At 37.8% G+C, this 26036-nt stretch overlaps 1 protein-coding gene across 1 annotated transcript in view; it reads left to right on the top strand.

The window, feature by feature from the left end:
• Positions 1-26036, top strand: part of COL19A1 (collagen type XIX alpha 1 chain) — a 345794-nt gene that overhangs the window by 261114 nt on the left and 58644 nt on the right. Inside the window, exons 19-32 of the mRNA XM_019417657.2 lie at positions 3426-3470; positions 8678-8740; positions 14197-14232; positions 15180-15215; positions 15310-15363; positions 16043-16096; positions 17677-17730; positions 18213-18302; positions 19270-19314; positions 19419-19496; positions 21591-21626; positions 21733-21786; positions 21883-21936; positions 23318-23359. Coding sequence (XP_019273202.2) covers positions 3426-3470; positions 8678-8740; positions 14197-14232; positions 15180-15215; positions 15310-15363; positions 16043-16096; positions 17677-17730; positions 18213-18302; positions 19270-19314; positions 19419-19496; positions 21591-21626; positions 21733-21786; positions 21883-21936; positions 23318-23359 — 741 coding nt within the window. The remainder of the gene's footprint in view (positions 1-3425; positions 3471-8677; positions 8741-14196; positions 14233-15179; positions 15216-15309; positions 15364-16042; positions 16097-17676; positions 17731-18212; positions 18303-19269; positions 19315-19418; positions 19497-21590; positions 21627-21732; positions 21787-21882; positions 21937-23317; positions 23360-26036) is intronic.

Here is a 26036-nt window from a genome sequence, read left to right as displayed (position 1 = left end):
CATATAGGCAGCCCTGACTACTCAAATTCTTGAAATGGCCAGGCAGATTAGCACCCCCACACCACAACCCTCATCACATCACCACAGAAATTTTTAAATAAACACATTTAAAATGATGCAACCATTACATTTATTCAAAAGGTGTATGAGAACCCATTCAAATGACATGGCTCCAGTGTACAAATGACCTAGTAAAATTAGAACAGTATCTGTGGCAGAATGCTAGATTCCAGAAACACAAGGACTATGTTTCTTATTATTTCTGTAGAGCCAAGTAATTGTCTGGTGAAGTTAGTTTGGAGAAAGTAGAGAGCAAGATCTCACATGTCAATGCTGCTGAAGTTCAAGTTCACATCTGCCTTGCTTATTGTTATCCCAAGATTGGAGGACAGCTCCAGAGGCCACTGAATATCCTTGATTAGATGGATTTCCTGGTCTAGCTATTGAATGAAGCAAACATACGGTGCTCTGATGGGCAGTAAATAGCCCTGTTTTTCCTCTGGGTGTAAAAGCCACCAGAAAAAAAAAATCAAGATTTTAGAACAGTACAGCATATGGATAGAATAATATGAGCTGGTGCTATAGATGCAGTTTTTCATCCCAGTCACAGCGTCTCTGATATCCTGTAGGGTGCTGAGAGGTGTGATGGGAGAGGGATCTAAACCAAGATGCTGTACTGTAATATGATCTCACCTAGATGCACTTTGGGTGCTCTTCTGTGCTGCAATTCAAGAGCATGGGGCCTCCCAATCCAAAAACCATCTCTGGATAACTCATGTCTTACACCAAAGCATGTTCCAGCTTTCCCAAAAATGTCCTACCTTAAACACAGCCAGGGAGAGGTGCTGATGGGTTGTATACACTGATTGGCATCATGTCCAAATGGCTAGTATTATCAGAAAATGCCTCAAATTTGTTTTATGCAGGTTGCATCCAAGCGACCTATCATTTTGGAACTGCTGATTCTTTATGTATGTGTGTACATGTCTTAGGGTTTCATATCTCATTTTCAAGTATGTCCCTGTAATAATTTACAGCTCAGGACTTTGAAAATACAGTTTTTATTTTCAATTTAGACATTTCAGATGAAAGTTAAATAGGAAAAAATGAGAAAATGTCTGTCACAAGACCAACAGTAACAGCAGTTATAAACTACTTATTTTTGATTGAAGTAGTATGAATAGCATGGAAGGCATATTTGAAATGTCAAATTATAGTAACAGTGATCTGAATGAGTGCCTCTGGATATTTTTGTTGTTTAAATGTTCCCCTACTTTTGGTGTGCCTGGGTGACTCAGTCAGTTAAGCGTCCAACTCTTGATTTCAGCTCAGGTCATGATCTCACACCTTGTGAGTCCAAGCCCTGCATCAGGATCTGCACTGACAGCACAGAGCCTGCTTGGGATTCTCTGTCTCCTTCTCTCTCTGCCCCTCCCCTGCTCGCATTCTCTCTCAAAAATAAATACACATTTTTTTAAAAAAATTCCTCTACTTTTAATTTTTTCTATCAGCACAGATATTTTATTTTATTTTTAAGCTTATTTATTTTGAAAGAGAGGCAGAGAGAGAGCACAAGCAGGCTCCATGCTAACAGCATGTGGAGCTCTATTCAATGAATGATGAGACCTGAACCAAAACCAAGAGTCAGACGCTTAGCTGACTGAGCCACCTAGGCACCCCAACACATGTATTTTAATAAAAAGATTTTAATGAGAAAACACATAAATTCGAATTATAGGCTTATTTATTCAACAAATATTTGTTGAATGTTTCCTGTATGTTAAGTACTGTGCTAGGAATGGGGCATTCAATTCCAGGTCATCATGGAGCTTATATTCTAGTGTAAAAGATGCAAAATACTTTACACAAACACAAAATTAAAAATATTAGTAAGTATTATGAAAGAAAACTACAATATCCAATGAGAAGATGAGAGGAGAACCTGTCTGGGAGACCCGCAGGAGGCTTCTGTGAATGGCATCTTCTAATACTTGAGACCTGAAGGATGATGAATAGTTGCTAACTGGACAAAGGGTGAGGACAGAGTGATGACTTAAAGGGTGAAATGGGAAGTACCTTGCTCCATTTGAGAAGCTAAAAGAAAGCTGTTCCAGACGGAAATTCTGAGGGAGAGCAGTGGCTACCATGATCCTGTAGAGGAAAATGAGTTCAAGTCAGGTAGGATTTTGATGGCTTTATAAAGGATTAGAAGGAAGGGGCTCAGAATATCTCTCTGACTTTATATAGAAAATGTAGGTGTATGGGGAGCAAGACTGGCTTATAGAATGCCAGTTAGGGAGCAACTGCAATAGTCCTGGCAAGACATGATGATAGCTTTAGCTTACCTGGAGTGAAGACCGGTAGTGTGAAGAGAAGAGACTTGGGGAACAGAGAAACCAGGCTGGATGACCGATGGGACTTGAGGAATAAGGAGGAGGGCAGTGTTAACAATGATAGCCAGAGTGAAGAAGGAAGACTTCTATGGAAGGGAAATTTTTCAGATTTTCTTTTTTTCCTTGGTTTTCTTTCTTTCCTTGATTTTTTTCAATTGTAAAATGAAATTACTATGCATTTTAACAAGTAACTATAGAGATACATTCGGAAGAAGTCAATTGTTATTACCCCACTTCTGGGCTAATGAATGTTAACAGCGTGATGTAATACTCTCATCTCTCTCTCCCATATATGTGTGTATTATTATATTTTTTAATTTCCGTTTGAAACTCTTGAATATGATTTTTTTTCTAGAATTTACAAGTGTATACAGCAAGTAGAAAATTTGATACATGGGTCAAAACTCAGGAGATGTGTGCTGGGTTTATAAAACTGTCCATCTTTGTATAGATGATACCGAAGCCATGGGAGCAAAGAAGTATGCCCAGGAGAAAATGTTGAGTCACAAGAGAAAAGAGTCTGGACATAAGTCCTGAGGAAATCTAACCTTTACCCGTTAGGTGAGGAGAAAGAGGACAGGTCAGAAAAATAGGAAGATACTAGGAAAGTGAGGTATTATACAAGTCAAGAGAGTGGCAAGTGCAACCAGGAGGTTAATTAATGGAAAGTCCATTACAGTGAGAAATAAAGATATCATTAACAATGTTACAAAGTCATGTCAGTGGAGTTGTTGGTGACCAAGTAATGTTGCCAGGCATTAATTTGGAGTAACGACAGTTTGCCCTTGGAGGTGTGGTATTTCTCCCGAATCATCTCCTGTGGGGGGAAGTCACAGAAGATAGATAGTATCTCCAAAATTGGAGTTTTTCAAGAATATTTCACAGAAGGTGAGAGAGGCAAAAATGATTGAGATGGTATTCATAAAAAGCTGTTACGGCACTATTATCTTACTATATTTTTAATGCAGGGGCTGAGTGTATTAAACATAAATGGACTGTTTTTGTATTTATATTTGTCTTATGTTTACCTAGGGAAACCTTGGTGAATATGGAGCTGGTGGCCCAAAAGGAGAGAAGGTAATCAGATTTGCCAAAGTGAACAAAGCAACCGGGGTTTTACATCTACCTATGCATTCACATGTCCGGGGCAGTCCTGCTGCCACACGGAGTTCTGTCCCTGGGGAGCCCGGCCTGCAGGGGGCGCAAGCCTCTCCGCCTCCTGACCAGACAGCCGGATTAGGCACTGAGGATTTGTTCCTCAGTGAAGATTGCTGAATAGCAGTTGGCTACAAGGAAGAGGAAGGGGAAATAGCTGGAACAAGGGAAATGAAATTGGAACACAAGCTTTGATTCATAAAGTGATGTTTCATGAATCTGTGCAGGTGGCAAAAAAAAAAAAAAAAAAAAAATTGAAGACCCCCTTTAGCAAAATGCCTCAGGCTCAGGCTCCCTATTTTTTTGTCATCTTAAGTACCCATACAGAAACCATCATGGGGGTATTTTTTGGTGGAGTTTTGTAATGTATAATCATTATTATTTCAAAACAGTTTTAAAATTAAAATGCTAATTTCTATTGCATTTCTCCTCATCATCAGTCACTGGTTTAATTATGTGAGCTGTGAAGACGACAGATTCACTTGCCCATTCAGAAAGATGTTTCACTCTGATTTGATTCTGAAATTGTGATGACCTTGAATTCAGTGTGAATGTACCATTGTCAGGAAAAAAAACAATGCACATTAAACCTACAGACAGAGATGAGTAGGTCTGAAAATACTCCGAGGGAATGTGTCCTGTGAGTGCTACTTTCATTCATTCACCCAGTAAAAATTCTCTTGATTGAGAGCAGGGTATTTCGACATGAATTCAAGAAAATATGACTTCTGCGCCTTATAAATCAGTGCAACCAATCTATTCAAAAGACCATACATCTATCACCAGAAAATATTGCTAAAAGATGGTCTCAACAGAAACTAGAAACTTCTTTTAAATTGACCATTGAAAATGAAATTTTCTGCAAAAAAAATAAGTAAAACCTTGACATTCTTAAAAAGATATCCAGAAAGTATTGATTATACAGCAATAATAAGGCATTTATGTGTCTAGGATTGTACGGGTAGTACATTAGCATTATTTTCTGTAATCAAATAGCTTACAGAATTCCTACACCACCGTGACAAACACATTACATTTTAAGCAATTACTACTGTGCACATGTGGGCTAATGGGGGAAAGAAAGAAAGCCACAAAGCTTGTCACATAGGACAGCTGAGCAAAGAAGAGTGCTGTGGCACTTTTAAAGTATTTAAATGATGATTCATTTATTGAAACAAAACAGCTGGCTTCTGTTTTGCTATGTTCATTAGGAAACATATGTTACTTAGGAATTCTTAAGACCTCAATGATGAGAAATTTGATTCTGTAAAACAGGTGTATTTCAAACTCTAAGGACCTTTTCTATTGCTCAAAATCTTTTCTAGTTGCTTCAGAATCTTAAGTGGAATTAGAAAAAGCCAGTGGTATAACTGTTCCCTCCTCCCACCCAGAGGAATAACCTAGAAGAGTCTACAGGGAGCTTGATGCAGTACCTGATATAAATGTACATATGAAATGATTTGTAAGAATTCTAATTAACAGGAGAAAGACTCTGCCAATAAATAATGCATAAAATAAACTGAAAGACAAGCATAGCACTTGCTGGAAGAGTAAGGTCACCTCTACCTCTACCTAAGGTACTAAATGGTTAGTATCTGTTATGAATCAATACATTCATTTTTTAAATTATAATGCTGTTCATAGGTCACCATAATGAGAATTTAAACCTCCTTCAAGCTGCCCTCACAGATCTTTGCTTGCACCTATGGTGGACCTTGGTAGTTCTCAACCCTGGCTGCACATTGAGATCACATGGGGAGCTCTTAGAAAATACTACTGCTCAGGCTTCACGCCCAGAGACTCTGATTTGCTGTGGAGCCCATACCTGTGGTTGACTTGGTGTCGAGTCTATATATTTGAACCAATGTAAATAAGTCTGAGGGAATATGTGTAAAAGTGCTTCAGATGATTGTAACAGGCAGTCAGGAGTGAGAACCACTGAGTGGTGGAAAGAACATGGGCTCTGAGGTCAAAATTCATTGTGCCATTAACTAACTACTTGGGAAAATCACTTCATTTCTCTGAGCATCAGTTTCCTCATCCATTAAATGGGCATAATTGTGTCTACACAGAGTTAATGGCTGCATTGAAATCAAATGAGATGAGATGAGCTTACCCCAAAACACAATACCTGACACATATTAAGCTTCCACTAAAGATTTGTTCCTTTCCATTCATCCACTCCAGACTTTCTTCTCACGAAGTGTTATTTCTCTGTCTTTGGTATTCATAGCTGTTGCCATCCTTAACACCTGGTCTTTTTCATCTTTGCACCTCCCACCATAATTTTGACAGAGAAAGGACCCAATTTATATCATTGAACAAAAGATTTAGTCAGAAGTACAACTTCAACACATAAGTGATTTGTTATTGCTGTAGAATACATCACTTCTCAACGCAAAATAGAATCACGAAAGCAGCCTACCCAAAACCCAAGCAGCAGAATCTACACACAGATCACCCCAGGCTTAGCAGCCACATTCTGTATCAAGAACACTAAAATACAGGGAGAAACACCAACGGACACTAGTGGCTATTAGTAACCGGAAGTAGAGACCATGGCAGCCATGTGACCAGGCGACCAGTGTTAAAATGATGATACCTGCTCTGCAGCTTTCCTGAGACTTGCAGAATGTGGTGAAGGAATAACATGTTTACAGATTGGTTGAGGAGAACTACTCCTTTATATAGACAGTGGAATAAGGTAGCAGCACATCTAAGGACTACTATGAAATTAGGAGGTATCTTTTGGGGCCAACTGACAGGTGGAAAAAACTAAGCCTCAATAGCACCAGGCCTTTTAAATAGCTTTGAAAGTGTCAAATTAGAGGACAGCTTTTCCTGAAGCTCAGTAAATTCATCTGCCTTTCAACTGCTAGCCACAGTGATAAATCACTGAACATTCATTTTAAATATGAAAACCAACTCCTCATGTGTCTAAGATTCAGATATGAAATGCTTTTGTTTACAGAATTTTATATGCGGGAATAGGTCCCTAAGATTTCCTCTAAGTCCAGCCTGACCAAATACCACTCAGAGAGATGGACCCATGCCTCTACTGGGTCCTTCCTCTACATTTCAATGGAGACTTATTTACATGGGTTCAAATATATAGCAGCTCTGAATATAATTACTCTTCTTCCTTATATAATCCCCTCTACTTCCCCTTTGGTAGCAGGTAGATGTGACTTTAATAGTAATTTCTAGACCCCTTCCCTGATTTCCACTTTTATATTTTGCAGATTAGTCTAACTACTAGGCATGTTTTTCCTTCGCCCCTATGCACTGGGGATTTTAACACCTACCAGATGAGTAACAGGATGGTCACTCTGTACACCCTAATGCTCAGACAAAACCAGTTGTTTATTTTCTCTTTACAACCAACAGCAATTGGTTTTTTAAATGTATCTACCAATTTCTTCCTCTTCTTATTTTGGATAGAATTTATTATATCTAGAAAAAAGAATAGTTTCTGCTACAGTGTGGTTAGTATAAGACTGGTGATGGTACATTAAATGTTTAGGTTCAAGAAGGAAAAATACATTAATAAAATCAAGATTAATTTTAAAAAATATATTCCATAAATCTAGAAGAACCTTTTGAAAATGTGATCTTCTCTATCAATTGCACATGACAAACTCCATCTTCCTCTAGTGTAAAGTCATAAGATATTGATTTAGATAGAAATGTGGAAATAAGCCAACATTTTTGGGACTGTAATAAATTTTTATTTAAAGTATTTTGGGTGGACTGTTGTTTGAGGCTTCAAAATAAACAGATATCCATAAAAGGGGGAAGATATAGAGATGTGCACTACAGCATTTGTTTATAATAAAGAAAAGCTGGAGACAACCCAAATGCCCATCAATGGGGCTTGGGTAAACCCTGGTATATAGTAACATTATAGAATGCTGTCCTGTGGTTACAATGAGTGAACTAGATCTATATATATCAATAGGAATGGATATTAAAAACAACCTTGAGTGGTAAAATGCAAGTTATAGGATATCATATACAAAAAAAGCTATTTATGGAATTTGTTTTAAATATCAAATAATATATTGTTTATGATTACATATATGCAGTAAAAGTGAAAAAACATGGACTGAAAAATATAAACACTACATTCAAGAGAGTGGCTTCCTCTGGGACAGAAATAGAAGGGGAAATGTAGGAAATTTCTTCTTAGATTGCAAATTTTTGTATTACTTTCATTTGGGGTACCTGGTACACAGAGGTTTGACACATTTGACTTTATGTTTTCTATATTTTTTTCAAAATAAAAAATGTGTAAGAAAGGTGAAAAAGGTATATGCCCAGAAATACCATGGTGAACATCATTTTGCAAAAACGCTTTTGAGGTTGGAAAAAAAAAATCCAACATACTTCCAGTGGCTGTATTTACTTTAGCCATAATGTGATATTCAAGGATCTTGGTAGATGCTGAAAGGAAGCACAATGCTGGGATCCTCCAAAGTCTGACTAGTGATCTGTTTTCCTCCCACAGTATTATTTCTAAATTGTATTTTCTCAAAGTACTTTTTTATATGTCACATACAAACCCCTCTTCAAGATCTCTGACCGGAACATCTTACACATTCCTAAGCTGCTGTTACCACATGGACAAGAATGTCTTCTTTGTCCACAGCCAGTCATTTAAGTGATTATATCAGTGCTGGAAACAGCTGAGAGACTCCCTTTTCTTCCCATGGCTCCCCACTCCTCCACCTAAAAAAAGAAAGAAGTGTCTGAGATAAAATGAGTCTTGGATTATTGTCAGTTAAACAATCTGATGTCTTTAAGATCACACACACACAAATTTTTTTGGCAAAACAGGACAAAATTATATATTTTTTCTTCTCTGAACATCTTTCCTTGAAAACTAATTTGTTTCACATTAATTTTGAATATCATTATGAATATTATGGATTTCTGAAAGAGCTAAAGGCATTGTGAAGTGCTGACAAATACATGATTATGCAAATAGTATAACTAGATTCAGAATTCCTCCTTGGACGACAATAGGTAAATTCCATGGCCAGAAGGAGCACAATCACTCTTGAATCTGAGAGTCACTACAGTACTCATCTGACCTCATGCAAAATCACTCTTCTGCTTTTTCTCAAAAGGGTGAAGCTGGACAACCAGGATTTCCAGGGTCCATTGGCCCTAAAGGTCAAAAAGGAGAATCTGTAAGTATTAACATTTTTAGGACAAAGGAAGAATATTCACAAAAATAGAATTAAAAGTATTTTTCCTAATTAGCACTAATTCCACGAACCTTGTTTGTCCCTGCCTTGGCAAACAATAGTCAATAAGATATTCGAGCAAATGCTCTATGTAAGGCATTAAGTAACTTAATCTTTTTTTTTTTTTTTAATGAGATAGGTAGGCTATTATCACCCTTATTCTTCATATGAAGAAACTGAGGCCAGAGAGGTTAAGCAACTTGCCCTAGGTCACATAGCTAGTGTGTTAGAGCTATGAATCACACTTAGGTAGACTAATTATAGAACATGGGGTTTAAAAATTACTAAGCTGCTCTGCCATAACTAAACATTATAACTATAATAAATAATAAAGTCAATATATCAAAAAATTGGAGCTAATACATCCAAAAAAATTAAAAACTTATATCTATTTTCTGGCAGTATACTTTCTGAAGTTATTTTCCTTCCTTGGTTTTTATAAGATCAAAGTGGCTTTTCAGTATTACTGAGACCACTTTCTTTCAAAACTTAATTATTTTGTAAGGGGACAAAACCTAAATTATCATTTATACTCAAATAGGACTACCTAAAGAGATTACGTGAATACTAGTCCAAAAATAACTTTTTAAAAATCCTGCTAAAAAGGCAAAGACAAAAACCCACAGCAGTCTGTAAGAATCAGCAAGACTCAGACTTAAATGCTTTATCTTTATATATATATGATATATATATATCTATAGATATATATATATCATATATATATCTTTATATATATCATATATATATCTTTATACATATCTTTATATATATATACATAAAGACATATATATATAAAGATATATATATATATATATATAATTTTTTTTTTTGAGCACTGGGTGTTATACATAAGGGATGAATCACTGGAATCTACTCCTGAAATCATTGTTGCACTATATGCTAACTAACTTGGATGTAAATTTTAAAAATTAATTAAAAATAAATAAAACAATTTAAAAAGAACAAGAAAAAAAGTGTAATACTTTTTTAAAATCACTTTTCCCTGCTTCCTTACCATTGTGACCAAAGGATATAAGTTTACCAGGGATAGTGAATGCAGACGTCACTAAAATGCCTGCATGCCAAACAGAAACAGTATTTAATATTACAAAGCCAAAATTTCCCTGTGCTTCCACTTGAAAATGTAGGCATCTTTGTCTATGACAGTAATTTTTCAGGCAGCTTTAGAGTCAATGCTGTTACCCAAGTAACGCAAGTTGTCCTCCCTGTAGGGGTCATGCTTGCCTTTGGTGTCCAGTCCAAGCTTCCATATTCAACTGCAGCAAGTGACAGGCTTTCATGGGATTTCCCAGCTTCATTTTTCCAAGAATGTCTGAGAAACTCACATTCCACAAATCCAGCCTGGTGATTGGTCCCCTCCATCTGCTTAACTATTCCTGATGCTCCACATTTGTTGACAACTCTTCACCATTCGTAACTGCTTCTCTAGGTCTACACTGTCTCCCCTCCACGCTTGGACACTCAAACTCACCTTTTAAACTACTGGGTGACACATGGCAGACCTGGATTTCAGATTTGAAAAAATTCTATTGGAAAAACAGGAAGGGTAGAAAAAAGGAACTTGGAATGGTTTAAGAGCAGTGTTTCTCAAATGGAAAGTGCATTTGAATAACCTAGGGATCTTTTGAAATGCTGGGTCTAATTCAGTAAGTCTGGGGTGGGGCCTGAGAGGCTGCAGTTCTCACTAGCTCCCAGGTGATGCTCATGCTGTTGGCCCTTGGATCATGCTCTTAGTAGCAATGGTTGGGGGACTTCACAGCTTCTAGGAGATTCGCTCTGGCTTTCTCTCCCACCACGGACGTTTGGGGGCAGCCCACCTACCCCACTGAGATTATCATTGGCCCTATCTGCCTTACATAGGAGAAACAGACTTCTTTTCCTTTTAACTTTTCTCTTTGCCAGTTCCCTCTTAATCCCTTAATTATTCCACGTCCCTATACAGTAGTCCCACCTGTTCAAGGAGGATAGGTGCCAAGACCTCCAGCAGGATGCCTAAAACCGCCAATAGTACCGAACCCTATACAGTTGACCCTGAACAACATGGGGGTTAGGGGCACTAAGCCCCAACATAGTTGAAAATCCACATATTGCTTTTGACTCCCCAGAACTTAATTACTAATTGCCTACTGCTGACCAATGAACAACTGATTAACACATATTTTTTATGTTATGTGTATCGTACTGTATTCTTACAATAAGGAAGCTAGAGAAAAGAAAATACTAAGAGAATCATAAGAGAAAATGCATTTTACAGTACTGTACTATAAAAAAATCTGCATATAAGTAAACCCATGCAATTCAAACCTGTGTTGTTCAGGGTCAACTGTATACACTGTTTTTTCATATACGTGCATACACACATACCTACGGTAAAGTTTAATTTATAAATTAGGCACAGCAAGAGATCCTCAACAATAACTAATAGTAAAATAGGACAATTATAATAATATACTGTGATAAGTTATGTGAATGTGCTCTCTCTCAGAATATCTTGTACTGCACTCGCCCTTCTTGTGATGAAGTGAAATCATCAATGCCTACGTGAAGAGATGAAGTGAGGTGAATGATGTAGGTGTTGTGACATAGTGTTAGGCTATTATTGACATGATGATTCCTCAGAAGGAGGATCATCTGGTTCCAAACTGCAGTTGGCTGTGAGTGACAAATCATGGAAAGTGAAATCACAGATAAGGGGGAACTACTTTAAGATCTTGCCTGCCTTCCTCTCTGCCCCCCACATAAAAGAAACACATTTTTACAATGTTATGCAGAGTTTAGCCCTTTGTGGTCTCACACTTTCTTTCTTTCCTTTTTTTTTTTAATGTTTGTTTATTTTTGAGAGAGAGAGAGAGAGAGAGAGAGAGAACAAGTTGGGGAGTGGCAAAGAGAGAGACACACACACACAGAATCTGATGCAGGCTCCAGGCTCTGAGCTGTCAGCATAGAGCCCGACATGGGCCTCGAACCCACAGCCCATGAGATCATGACCTGAGCTGAAAGTTGGACACTTAACCGACTGAGCCACTCAGGCATCCCTCTCACACTCTATTCCAGAACAGAATCTGGACCTGACTTAGCAAAATCACCAAAAGTCCCAAAAAGAGGAATGATTTTCATACAGATTTGAGTTCTGAACCATTTATCCTGAATGGCAGTTCCCCTCTCCCCCGCTACTAAACATTTAGAATATAACTTTATGTGTAACATATCAGAGCTAAAAGATACTTAAAAGAGATCATCTGGTTAAACCTCAGATAAAGAAAGAGAGGTTCTAAAAGGCAAGGTACTTGACCCAGATAGTGACCATTGGAGCTAGGACTAAATATCAAGTCTTGAGATAACCAGGCTCCTGGTTTTATTTTTTTATTATTGTTTTTTTAACCTGTTACTTTAATCAATATGGATTCACAGTGGCTCTAAATAAGCATGATATAAGCAATGTGATATAAGCAAATAAGCAGTTATAGAAGCAATGTGGCCCATGCTTATATCTAAATAACATCATCTCTTATCTTAAAAATCAAATAGAATTTTTTGAATTAAGGCTGAAAGACAAGATTATAAATAATGCTCTGATTTAATGTATAGCAATTAACCAATAATAAGAGATTAAAAAAATTAAGCTCTATTTATTTATTTTGAGAGAGAGAGTGTGAGCAGGGGAGGGACAGAGAGAATACCAAGCAGGCCGTGCAGAGCCCGATGTGGGGCTTGAACTCATGAACTGTGAGATCATGACCTGAGCTGAAATCAAGAGTTGGATGTTTAACCAGCTGAGCGACCCGGCACACAACCAAAAATAAGAGATTTAATCATGTGGGCTAGATATGAGGCACAACAGGGTAGGCTAAGTTATGCTAGGTAACACATTAACCCTGAAATCTCTGTGGCTTAATGCAAGAAAGATTATTTCTTGCTCATGCTGCATGCCCAGCATGGTTGGGTTGGGAGGAGTGGGTGTTGACCCTCACTGCATTCAGGTACCAGGCTGATTACCCCCATGTAACTCAGCCATCTGGTATACACAACCTTCTCGGTCACCACGGTGGGGAAAGTGGGACTGGAACATCAGGACTGGGCTCCTCCTTACCTCAGCCTGCAGTAACACATGTTACATCTGCTCACATTGCATTGCCAATACTAGCTGCCTGCCCCCGGGTAACTGCAAGGTTGCTGGGAAATATGGAAGACAATAAGGTGAGCCCTCTAGTCCTGAGCACATAGGACATGAGGCGCAAACCACAGAGGTTTATTTACTAACCACTTATCTCCCATTAGTGATTTGTTTAAAAGACTAGCAGTCCCTAAGAGGACCTTTAAGCGTAGTATTATTTACCTATGGTTCTCATGTTTTCTCTTGACTTTCATATGCAAGAGAAAAAAAATTTTGATGTATGGTTTCCATCTTATTGTCAATTCACTCATTTCAAATAATAAGTAAATCAAATTACAAATCAAATAAGAATGAGTAACCAAAGCCTGGGTTTGAATTCAGGTTGTCTAGGTTTAAATCCTGAATGACTTCTCACTGGCTATGTGACTTGGGGAAATTACTTAACTTCTCTGTGCCTCATTTTCGTTATCCGTAAATGGGTGTTCTAATGGTACCTACCCCAGTGACACATAAGAAGGAACTAGAACAGTGATTAGATCAGTGTTTGATACATTATGAGGATTTAATGAACATCAGCTATTACTGTTATGTCTGCATAACTTTAAATTCTCTAATTTAATAAACTTTTACTGGGCACCAACAGTACACCAGAGATACTATGATAGTTGAGATCAATTAAATCCCTACATTCACAGAGTTTATAGGCAAGATAAACAAGGAGACATAAAATGGGTGAGTGCTATTTTAGGGGAAATAACTCAGTTACGCAGAACCTTTCTGAGTCTCTTTCCTCATACTTGAAATGGGACCATATCTTCCTCACAGCACTGTTGTGAAAAGTAAATGAAATCGCATACATGTGACTTGAGGAACAGAAAAGCTAATGAGAGAAAGCCTCAATATGTGTGTGGGGGGTGGGGGAGGAGGAGGTGCAGGGAGAGAGAGAATGCGATCAGCTTCTATGTGAACCATGAAAAAGGAAGCTTCGGCCTTGGGCAGCATTCCAATTTGTTCCACTCAGGATTCTCAAAATAGTATTAGAATGATTAACTTACTGTTCACTTGGGAATATGAGTTTTTTAATTAATTCTCATATGCTCCCTTTAAACTGAGCAAGCAGACTGTGTGACATTCTGAGTCATCTCAGGGACTTTTTTGTGACAGAGGCCTGAGTTTGGCCTGCAGGATTCATCCATATCCAGTTTTGGAGAGTTTATTTCCAAAAGTGTTTATAATTGCTTCTGTTTTCTACCCATTTTCCTAGGGGGAAGCTTTTACAAAAGGTGAAAAGGGAGATAGAGTAAGTAGATGTTTTATCACTATCTTGTGTTTTCTACTTCATCGATTTCTCTCTCTCTGATTTCTGGTATGTTTACTGTGGAGTCTAACAGATTTGATAAAATAACCTCTCTGAGCATTTTACTTTTTCCTTTGTGATTTTTTACTCTTATTTTGATAAATGAGAAATTTTAAACCTTGTTAAGTTTTATCATTTGATGGCACTTTACCATTTGGCTTAGGTAATGTATATTTTCTTTAACCATTACTGTTTGTAATGGGACATGAATGTCTTGAAAGGTACACACTTAATATATCTAAAATATAAAATTTAAATATAAGATACAGTTTTTTTTCAAAAATTCTGTTAATGGTACAAATTAAATTTATCAAATGGGGTGATTATATCAAAAGGATCAATAATAAGTCATGAAAATAAGAAAAGCAAACTCATTACAGCCAATATTGTACTCTTTTATGTAACCTTAATTTTTTTGTTTTTTTTTTTTCATTAAGTACATATACCCAATAGTAGAATCACCATGACATATAAACTTAAATTCCACTCTTTCTTTTCCTTCTTCATCTGAAGTTTTAATTCTCTGAGATATAGGATGAGCTGGTGGCAAATCATAACAAAGTCAGCTAAGTAGAGAATGCAATGATTGCTAATGAGATATGATTGTAGAGTCAAAAGGGATACTGGGGAGAAAACTATTATAAAGAAGAAAGAAAATAGGAGTTATTATTTACTTGGTATCAATAAGTATTTTAAATCATGTTTTAGAGTGACCCCCTCCTTGACTTCATCATGCTGTCCATAATCTCCCCCTTTATTCTATGTTAATTAGTAGAAATGCAGACGAATTCAAGTATTAGAGATGCTCATCCCCATCTGAGTTTAAGCATTACATAAATGGTTTTTTGTTTTTTTTGTTTGTTTGTTTTTGTTTTGTTTTTTTTTTACAGGGAGAACCTGGGATAATGGGATCACAGGGAATAAAGGTAATCTCATAACCTTCTTTATGGCATCTCCAACCTAATGAGATTGTGAAGATTGCATTAACCATTTCACTGTCCTTCCCACCCACATGTTTAGGGCGAACCTGGAGATCCTGGTGCCCCCGGTTTAATAGGAAGTCCAGGACTAAAGGTATATAAGAAATAACTGAGTTAAAGAGGAAATAATTTTGGAGTTGTAGCCATTTCTGTACAAAACAAAGTGCTTTGGTGTGCCACTCATTTTCTTCACAAACGTTCTCAGAGATTTTATCATGTTGCCATGGTGATTTCCCCCCTATTGGCTGCATTTATTACACATATAGTAATTGTGCTTTCTGGTTCACAGTAAGATTTTTAAACTCTTTTTCAAAGCATATTCACAATAGCATCCCTAAACCCTTTATGAGTAAATAATGTGAGCGAAACCTATGACCCTGAACTATATCCTTAAAATGAACAGGACTCAAGATTCAATTTGTAAGCCCAAATTATGCAGCTCTGAGATGCTTGAGTTCCCCATGTGGGATTCCGCAGGGGTGTCCCAAGAAAGACCAGCTGTTGGGAGGTGCAGGAGAGATTTATGTGATGCGCTCCCACCAATGGGTGAGGGAGGTTATCATGGCCTCACTTGCTGGTGGGAAAAGACCCATTTAAATGAGAACATCTTCAAACTATCTTTGTCAGCCCAAAGCACATTTCAGAATTATTCAGAGAAGGTAGGATGGTAGAAAGCCCGTCTTTCTACAGATGAAGTTCATACCATGTTTTATATATATTCAAGGACAATCTGTTTTTTAACAAAGTTGAACTACATATCACCTTTCTTTTAGGGTCAGCAAGGACCTGAAGGCTCTATGGGACCCAGAGGACCACCAGGAGATATTGTATGTATAGTATATACAGGTCTCTTTGATATGTGGGAATTAAATCGATGTCTTAAAGAATGTCAGCATGTTTTCATGTGACTGAGTTGTACCACCTTTTCCAAAGACATGGGTCACATCTACTGCCAAGACTGATCAAACCTAGTGTCAGGGGTTATCAGGAAGGCTGCTAGCACCTTCATATATTCATATGAGATCCTTTTGAATATCATTAGCTTAATAAATCAGTCTTTGGAAGTCAGGTTAACTAAGTCATCATTTTGGACATGCTTGTCAGAGGTGTACCAACAGTAGCGAAGACTGGAAACATCAAAAGAAATAAGGAAAACCAAGAAAGAAAGAAAGCATTTTCATTATGCATGACTTTGGCTCAATTCTCTGTCCAAAAAAAGGCACTTCCAAAGCTTCTGTTACTGTTTTATTGCAAGAGCCTCCAAAAAGAGCAAATCCTTTAGCAGAAAATATTTCTATAATGCCATTGGAAGATGGTCCTCAGGTTGCATTAGAACCTAATTCTAGTGGTCTCACTATCCTCTGTTTGTCTGTCTCTCTGTCTGTCTGTCTCTCTCTCTGTTGTCCTTTAAATGCATTTTTCTATCGATTCCCCCACTAAGACTTTTGTTCCTTGGACAACCTCCCTAGCCTGGCCTTCTAGGCACTTGGGAGCTAAGACTCACCATCAGTCCTCACTTGAGCATAACAACAGAAATGCTTGGCCAAAATTTCTTGGAAACTTATCTCTATGTAGCCACAATTCCAGCACTTTCTATGCAACTATTGGAATCTCTCCTTTTCCTATCATCTTGGGAACAGTCCCATGACCTCTTGCTCTATTCTCTATGCTTCTTGACTGCGCCTCCAGAGGTCTTTCAGTGCCTTTGTTCTGCTTGTACTTTGAACATTCAGTTTGTGGGCAAAGCTTTTTCTTGCGCCCGCCCCCCTCCCCAAGCCATTTAATGAACCAATATAGGTGTACCTCATGGAGAGATCTCATGAAAAGAATAAAATGATGGTGGCACAGGTGGAGCCATAAGTGACCAAGAGTGAGATGAAGTGATAGTAATTGGAGCTAAGAAAGAGAATAAAATCAAAAGGGAAAGAGCCACTGTTGCCAAACATAATAAGGGTATATCTTCCTGTTTACTCCATTGTTGTTCTAAATCGTGCTGTGATGCTACCAACCACCATCCCTTCACCCTTTCTTGGCGATAATATGAATGGGGCATTTGGTTCAATTCTCCCTTAGTTTCTTTTCCATTAGCTCCAGGCTACTTCACTTGAAACAACAAACCACAGAGGGTGGGTGATGGGTATTGAGGAGGGCACCGTTTGGGATGAGCACTGGGTGTTGTACGGAAACCAATTTGACAATAAATTTCATATATTAAAAAAAAAAAAAAGAAACAACAAACCACATATTTTCACCAATGTGTTTTCCTTTTTAACAGGCCAAAACCAACCCATCCTCTTATAGTTTACATGTTACAATTCTGTTCTCATGACAAAGACTCACAGATAGATATGTTCTCATAATAAGAGATATTCTAATTGTTCTTTCCCATTAATTCTGAATTTTCTAGGGATTGCCAGGAGAACATGGTATCCCAGGAAAGCAAGGCATTAAAGGAGAAAAGGTATACATTTTATGCATTGAGTAGCTAGGTGGGAAGGAGAGACAGAGGATCAGAAGGGCACTGCGATTTGGGAGGTGGGGGTGGGTAGGTACGGCAAAAGGATAAGACAAGGCTGCCAGGATTGTGCAGGGGACGTACAGACACATATTAATTGTTGAACCATTACTGGAAAGGAACTTAAAGAAAACATGAAGATCATCTAAAGAACTTTCTGAGTAGATGCTCTTTTTGTGCATACATTTATACACACATATATTTATACATATGGCATGATACTGCTAAACTTGTAACATACCTCACCACAAAATCTAAGTGCACCTAAGATAATTAGAACAGTGCCTGACATGAATGAGGCCCTCCATAAATAGGGCTGAATGAGTGAGAAAATGAAGTTTGGCTACAACTGGAAGCAATGAAAACTGCTGCCTCCATAGCTCCCACCATGAACCTGAACAATAACATAAGAATCTTCTTTTCCTCAGGGAGATCCAGGTGGGATTATAGGTCCTCCTGGACTTCCAGGTCCCAAAGGTGAGGCTGGTCCTCCAGGGAAAAGCCTGCCAGGGGAACCAGTAAGTACCAGCCCTTTTACTAATATTTCCCTTGAAAGTTCATTAATTACCCTTCATGTATTCCCAGGTTCAGATCACAAGTATAGGAATAAGTTGAGGTCTGCAGAAAACAAAATATTCATCTTGTTCTTTAGATAAGAAATCTAACTTCTTTGGAAATTTGATGCAAGCAAAGGGCTCTCTTCTGAGAAAATGCACATACCCATTTTACATACATTTTTGAAAGATTCATAGGCCTCCCTGAATCTTCTGCATGAACTCTTTAGGGATCTATGGAGCCTAGTAAGATACACTAGTTTTAAATCATAAACCTTCCTAGGATGCTATGTTAAAACAGAAGAGCTGCCTGAAATTTTCTTTCCAGAGGCTCTGCAGGCATGGCCAATGATGGTCATATGCAGAAAATGTCCTTGTGGCCCAGACTATTTCCAGGACATAACAAAAACTGAATAGCTGAAAAGTCTAAATAACCAATAAGCCTATTTCACATGCCTTTTTTTCCCTCCTATTTGACTTTTTATATTAATTATTGATAATAAATAGTTCTCAGTATTAGATGCCTTATTTTAAAGATAAAAACATCTTTTTTATTAAGTGTTAAATATTAATTCCAGTGTAGTTAACATACAGTGTTATATTAGTTTCAGGTGTATAATACAGTGATTCAGCAATTCCCTGTATTATTCAGTGCTCATCATGATTAAATGTACTCTTAATCTCCATCGCCTATTTCACCCATCCCCCACCCACCTCCCCTAAAAATGAAAACATCTTATATGTTAAAGTAACTATACAAAAATCTATAACCTGGTGGAAATCTGTATTTCCTGTTCCTTATTCTTTTATAGAAAAGGGTTTATTCAAGAAAGATGAAGAACAACAAAACATTTTTGAGTTATAACTTCTAAGATGCTTTTAATGTTTTTAGAAAAAGAAATGTATTTATCTCCTTTTTTTTTTATTGTAGGGATTAGATGGAAATCCTGGAGCACCTGGTCCACGTGGGCCAAAGGTATAAAAATATCATAGATTATTTCTAAAGAATTAAAAATAAAATACAGCCTGAAATTTTTTGTCCCCTGACCCTCGCACTCACAGAAGCCTCTCATTGCACAGGGTGAACGAGGACTCCCAGGTGTCCATGGTTCCCCAGGCGACAGAGGTCCCCCAGGGCTGGGAGTTCCTGGCCCAACAGTAAGTGAAATTCTATCAAGCTTTTGAAACCCTGTGCATTCCAACAGTAAAATAAAACCCAGTGACAAATTTGAATAAGAAGAGAAAAATGAGGGGCACCTGGGTGGCTCAGTCAGTTGGACGTCCAACTTTGGTTTGGATCATGATCTCACGGTCTATGGGTTCGAGCCCTGCATCAGGCTCTGTGCTGTCAGTACAGAACTGGAGCCTGCTTCGGATTCCATGTCTCCCTCTCTTTCTGCCCCTCCCCCATCATTCTCTGTCTCTCTCAAAAAGAAAAATGAATAAACTTAAAAAAAAGAAGAAGAAAAAAAAAGTGAAATGGTCAGAAGAGGAAATAGAAGTAAGCACTAATCAGAGAGAGAGGATTAATGAGCACTGGGGTTAAGTCACTGAGCACAGAGAAGGTGCTTACTGTTTGCTGACCCACAGATGCTGATCTCACAGACACTGATTTTGGATTAGGAGCAGTTATTTAACCCTTTGTTTCTCTCCTCTATTTTAAAAAGTACAAATGAATGTGTGTAAGATTGTACACATGCCTAAGATCGGGTTTTGTATATTACTGTTTGTTTTTAATGAAAAAATAAAAAGTGAATATTTAAAGTGAATGGTGTGTATAAATGAGATGATGTCAAAAATCTCTTCAGTAATATCTTCAGGAAGAGATAATAGAAGTTGTTTATAATAGTGAACATAAAGAATGGGCAGCTTTTAGTGCCCATTTTTTTAATGCCCAGTTTTCTTAGCTACAAGGACAGTGCCTGATAATAATGACCCCCATGTGCATACTTGTTGACTAAATAGTAATAAGAGATAAAACTTTTTATTTACTATGAAAAAACATAAAAGATTTTGGAATGAGAAAAGTAGAAATAAACACTTATTCTAGTGACATTAATTTGGGAAATTGGCCTTATAATGAAGTTATCACAAAAGCTAAAAGAAGGCATAAATAGTGAATGGTTATATTGTATGTGATCGATTTTGCAGGGCAAGAATATAAAAGACCACTGAGATGGAAGATTAAACAAAGTAAAAACACAGATCAGGAAACTATTAAGGGAGTGAAAGAGATTGAAACAAAAAATAAAAAATATATTAATAACTAAGGTCACAATATAAATAGAAAGGGAACAAAAAGTAGCTTTGACTAATAGTCATATGAATATTTATTTTATAAAATAAGAAAAGAGGAGCACCTGGGTGGCTCAGTGGGTTAGCTGTGCAAGTCTTGATTTCAGCTCAGGTCATGACCTCATGGTTCATTCAATCTAGCCCCATGTCAGGCTCTGCACTGTCAGCCTGGAGCCTGCTTGGGATTCTCTCTCCCCCTCTCTTTCTGTGTCTCCCCTGCTCACATGTGCACTCTCTTTTCTCTGTCTCTCAAATAAATAAACATTTTATAAATAAATAAATAAATAAATAAATAAATAAATAAATAAATAAGAAAGGAAATGTTGGTAGGCAGTTACTGAAGTCAACAGCTGAGAACCCAGCCCTTTACTTACTTAGGTCATCAGTTCCTCCTTCCTCAGTCTGTGGTTATGTAACAGGGATAGAGCTATTGTCATTAGGTTCACTGATAATTTCCCAGCCTCCTCTTTATTACCCCAAATTCCAATTTTCTAAAGTAGAAAAGAATAGCTGATTGATGCTTTACTTTCTACTGCTGTCACTGAACACTGATTCTGGCAATTTCTTCAAATACAGAAATGACTCAAAGTAGAAAGTAGAAAGCAGAAAGGAAAGGAAGTCCTGAGCCCATTACTTTATCAGGAGTTTCTGAACAGCTAGAATTTGGGTGCATAGTGTGTTTGTGAAGGTGGAGGAACACATGATGGTACTGAGAGAGACAGATATCCCAGGCATCTGAGCAAAGCCATGCTCAGGTTGCAAGCAACAGACATCTGGTTAAGTGTTTACCTGCCATCCAAAAGTCTTAGCCATCATCACAGAGAGTTTTCAGTGTGCGCAAGTTGGCAAGCCCTGTTGTTCGACTAAGTAAGTTACAATACATAGCTCTTGATCTCACTTGCATAATTTATGGATATTTCTGGAGGAATTCTGATAATTGGATCTGATTCTACTCAGGGCTCGCAAGGACCAGCTGGAGAGCCAGGTATTCAGGTAAGCTACTTAACCAAGTTATTTGGCACAGCAAATCCAGCTTGCTTACTTGGGGAAAATTACTGAAAAACTGTCCCCATAAGTAACTATTTTCCCCCATTTCCAGGGTCCTCGAGGTCTCCCTGGATTGCCAGGAACTCCAGGGACCCCAGGGAATGATGTAAGGACCATCTGTACCTCCTCCTACCCACCACGCATTTTACTCTGCACCCGTGCCACTGTGCAAGGATTTGAACACAATGATTCTGTTTTTCAGGGAGCTCCAGGGAGGGATGGAAAGCCAGGTCTGCCAGGCCCCCCAGGTGACCCGGTATGTCAACAGAATGTGCCTGATTTATGTATCTTTAATGCACCCAGAAGCCAAATAGCCTACCGAGCAACTTTTGCTGTCCAAACTAATTAGAATGCTCAGTAACTGCTTGGTGATTTTGTTTATCCCCATTATTTTGTAGAGGGGTGAAAATTCAAGCTGCATCAGCATTTTTGTGTGTGTGATGAATACTTATTTCCTAAGGGTATAATTCAGCTCTACAATTTTGCCCCAGGCTGTGCCTTGGCACATAATGTCTCAATCCCTTGGAAAATTGAGTTAAAATATATAGCCACAATTTCTATTCTTTCTAATGCCATTGACTAAATGAATTTCATTTTTCTAAATGAAAGTTTTCAGGTAAGTTACCTACAACAGGGTGAATATCCATTGATTCTGTGGCCTTAAAACACTGAAGTGATTAAATTACAAAAACTGGCTTGAGTAGGCTCTTGAAAAATGGGTTTAAGCACTAAATGTGTGTTCCAAAGTTTTATTTCAGGATGAACCTTGCTTTGAGCAACAGTGAAATCCCTTTAAATAGCCTCAGAATCAGCAGTTATAATTTGAGAGGCCATATGGTACATGACATTGTATTAAGAGTTTTATATGATAAAATCCAAATCTGGCCTCTCGGTTCTAAGTCTCCCAAATCCTTCTCCCTCCCACACTGGCTGTGCCGTGAGTGCCTTTATAAGCTACGTGCAGAGGCATATTTTGGCCTTACTTTAACTTCACTGCTGAGTGAATCATGTGTGCATCATCTAGAATTCTTATAAAGCATTACTTGGGTTTACAGTGCCTCTCTGAAAGGACATTTTAAGACACAAGGCCGGAACACTGCCCAAGTTCCTTCAGTGTCTCTCTTGCATATCACGTAAGCCACCTATTGGCTCTTTTGAACTTCAGTGAGAAAGAACTTTAAGGCAAATTCATTGTTTACTTTTCATATTTCTCAACAGCCTGATAATTTGCTTGGCAGAGTGGCGACTTCCGTTTAATAAATGATTTACCTTTATGTATTATTTAAAACCAAGACTATATTAGTGTTGGCATAAAAGTTGCCGTGTCATGGAAATATAAAATAGAGATGCAGAATCAGAACAACCAGGGTGTGTTTACATGTTCATAGTAGAGGAGTAGTGAATATTTCTCAGATACAGTTATGAGGTCTGCTGGTGTCATATGGCTATTTCGTGACATGAAATATAACGTGAAAGTCAACCATTCTGACAGTGATCCTCTTAGAAGCCCCATGACAAATTTCAACTGACATGACACTTGGAGAAAAAAACATCTGCATTGTATTATATGTTTGTATTGTATCATGTGCACGTATATGTATGAACACATACTGGGTTTTTTTTCTCCTTAACTGCAGATCGCACTTCCTCTCTTGGGAGACATCGGTGTCCTGCTCAAGGTATTCTGTTGCTATGTAAGAAATTATGTATTAACTTTTAGGAAAAATTAGGAAGGAAATCTTTGTCAGAACTGAGTTAATTGCTTAGCATGAACTAAAATTCCATTTTTAAAAGGCAGAACATCTTTTAGATAGAAAAAGGAACACATATTTTTACGTATCTTGTGCCACTTTTACTAACCCCTCCATTCTCTTCTTCTTTACATCCCTGTCTGTTTGGGTATAAGGGGTGGGGGGGAGGTGAAAGTGGTAGTTCTGAGTTGAGCTACATGGGAGGAACAGTGTCATCAACACCCTTGAGTAGACCATTCTCTCCTCTGGAGGGACAGCTTTCTCTTCATGGGTGTTTACCACTCCTGGCTCACTGCTGTGAAACCTAATCCTTCTCACTGGAGCTACCCTCACCCGTCCCAGGTTGAAAACCAGTGCTGCTCAATAAACAGCCAGCTCGCAAGGCTGTGCTTTGATGTCATGGGATTTTACAAAGTGAGCTGCAAAATTCCAAAGCCAACAATTGCCCTAACACCTGTTACTCTGTTAAGTAAAAACTATCTCTACCCATTATTCATCTCATAAGGGATAAATCTTGCTACCATTTTTTTCTCTAATACTACCCTGTATTTTATGTGTAACACAGATGAGAAAGAATGATAATGGGACACTTGTAAGGTTATGTATTTGCATATTTATTCATGGTATGCTAAGATTGAGTGAACCCATATGAAAATCTGTTCCCCTTCACATTATACTCAAGCCTTATGTGTCCTACCTGTTTATATATGAATGGACAATGTATATGTATACACACACACACACACACACACACACACTTACGCTATATGTGTGTAAATGTGATTTATTTTATATTCCTACCATTTAGCCCAGTGGTTTGTACAATGACGTACATAAATTTTATCAAATTACTAAATTTGTTAATTTGTTAAATTAAATTAAATATTTATTGAATTAAATTCAAAGACTCAAGAATTCTAGTATAAGTGTTTGCTGGATGTTAGTTTTGAGAATATATATATAAACATAAATATAAATATAAAAACATATTAGAGATTTTTAAGACTTTCAGAAGTCAACAGTTTCTTTTAAGTCAAAAGAGAATATTTGGGGGGATTTTAGGAAAATCTTATATAAGTTGAGCTAGTTACATGGAAGGCAATACACTGCTTTACTTAAATCGTCTCAGTTAATCTTCACAATAATCCTGTAAATTTAGGTTGTGCTAGTATCCCCGTTTTATATATTAGAAACTGAAGTTCTAAGTAGCTAAGTAGCTTCCTCAGAGTCACACAGCTAGAAAGTGCAACTTGAACCCAGGAACACAGGTCCCCAGACATTATCTTAAGTTCTTCACAAGGGCAGTAATGTTGAAAGTGGCAGGATTGTAAGAGTTATACCTAACCATCCCAGAATAGTTAGGATCAAAATGTATATACTTCAGCAGAAATGCATATCCTGACAGAATATGGGGTGGCTCACAGAATAGACAAAAAGACCGTGAGTAGACTCTGACAAGGAGAGCCAGGACTACACAAACACCTCAGAAGTGGACATAATTGATAGTTTCACCAAGGCAGCATCCCTTTAATGAGTGTGTTCCACCACTTTTTGAGCCCTAACATCATCTCCCTGAGTTTCTGAGTCCCAGGAAAGCTGATTGGTGAGAGGTAGGCAGGATACCTCCACTGACAGTCCCAACACACTGCATCCCATAGAAGAGGAAAGTGTGTTGTTCCTCAAATACAGGGATTTAGATTAGAGATTGGATCTATTAGGTCAACTTAATGTAATTTTAAAATCCAATCCTATTTCCCAACACATGAAGTCTCCCTCTCTGTTCAGAGTCTTTATGTAGTGAATTTGAGCATCTGCTTTCTGTTTTCAAAAATACCCTTGATTAAAGTGTAGTAAAGAACTGACATAATTCCAGGCCCAAATGACATCCCTTCAAAGACCTTCCTCTGGGTTAATCTGTGTGCCAGTCCCTCTTTGAGTGAGATTGTACACTGGCTGATAATTGATGCATCTTTATTCTCTCTATACAAAAATCTAAAGACTTTTTTCAAGTTGAGCCACTTACATGGCAGGCAAATCATTTCCCTTGATTTACCATTCTGGCAATCCAAACCTAAAGAAAATGAGGTCAGGCCTGAGATATTATAAGTGGTGGATGTACAAATATATATGTATTTTTTTAATTCCTCTACCAATACATCAGCTGTGTGAAAAGATCCTAATGGCAAAATTAGTTTTGGGAGATATCGCACACTCTGGCTCCTTGTTATATATACCAGCTCTGAGAAGGACCACCATGAAGAGAACTCTTTCATCCAGCTGTTTTTAGAGAAATTGCCTCAGAACCTTTTCAATAGCATACAGAATTAGCCTTCCAAGGAGCATATTTTTGGAAATCAGACTTGTTCTGATACTCACTGAGTCAAAAATATTGAACCCGAATATCCATGAGCTTTCTTGCCAATGGAAAGCTTCAGTTCCCTTTTCACATTTCAAGATTCTTCTCTTTGGTGAAAGGGCTAGAAGAAAAGAGGCCTATATTGTCCTACCGTCTGTCAACTGTTAAAATTAAACTATGTCCTCCTCTCAGTGGTCCCCATTCTGTGCCTTTCCTGTTCATATTCTTATTCTAACAATTTAAAAATAA

The sequence above is a fragment of the Panthera pardus genome, unplaced genomic scaffold, assembly GCF_024362965.1.
Source record: "Panthera pardus isolate Hobbes unplaced genomic scaffold, ASM2436296v1 HiC_scaffold_17, whole genome shotgun sequence".
In the NCBI taxonomy this organism is placed as follows: Eukaryota; Metazoa; Chordata; class Mammalia; order Carnivora; family Felidae; genus Panthera; species Panthera pardus.
This window is presented reverse-complemented; position numbering and strand designations above follow the sequence as displayed.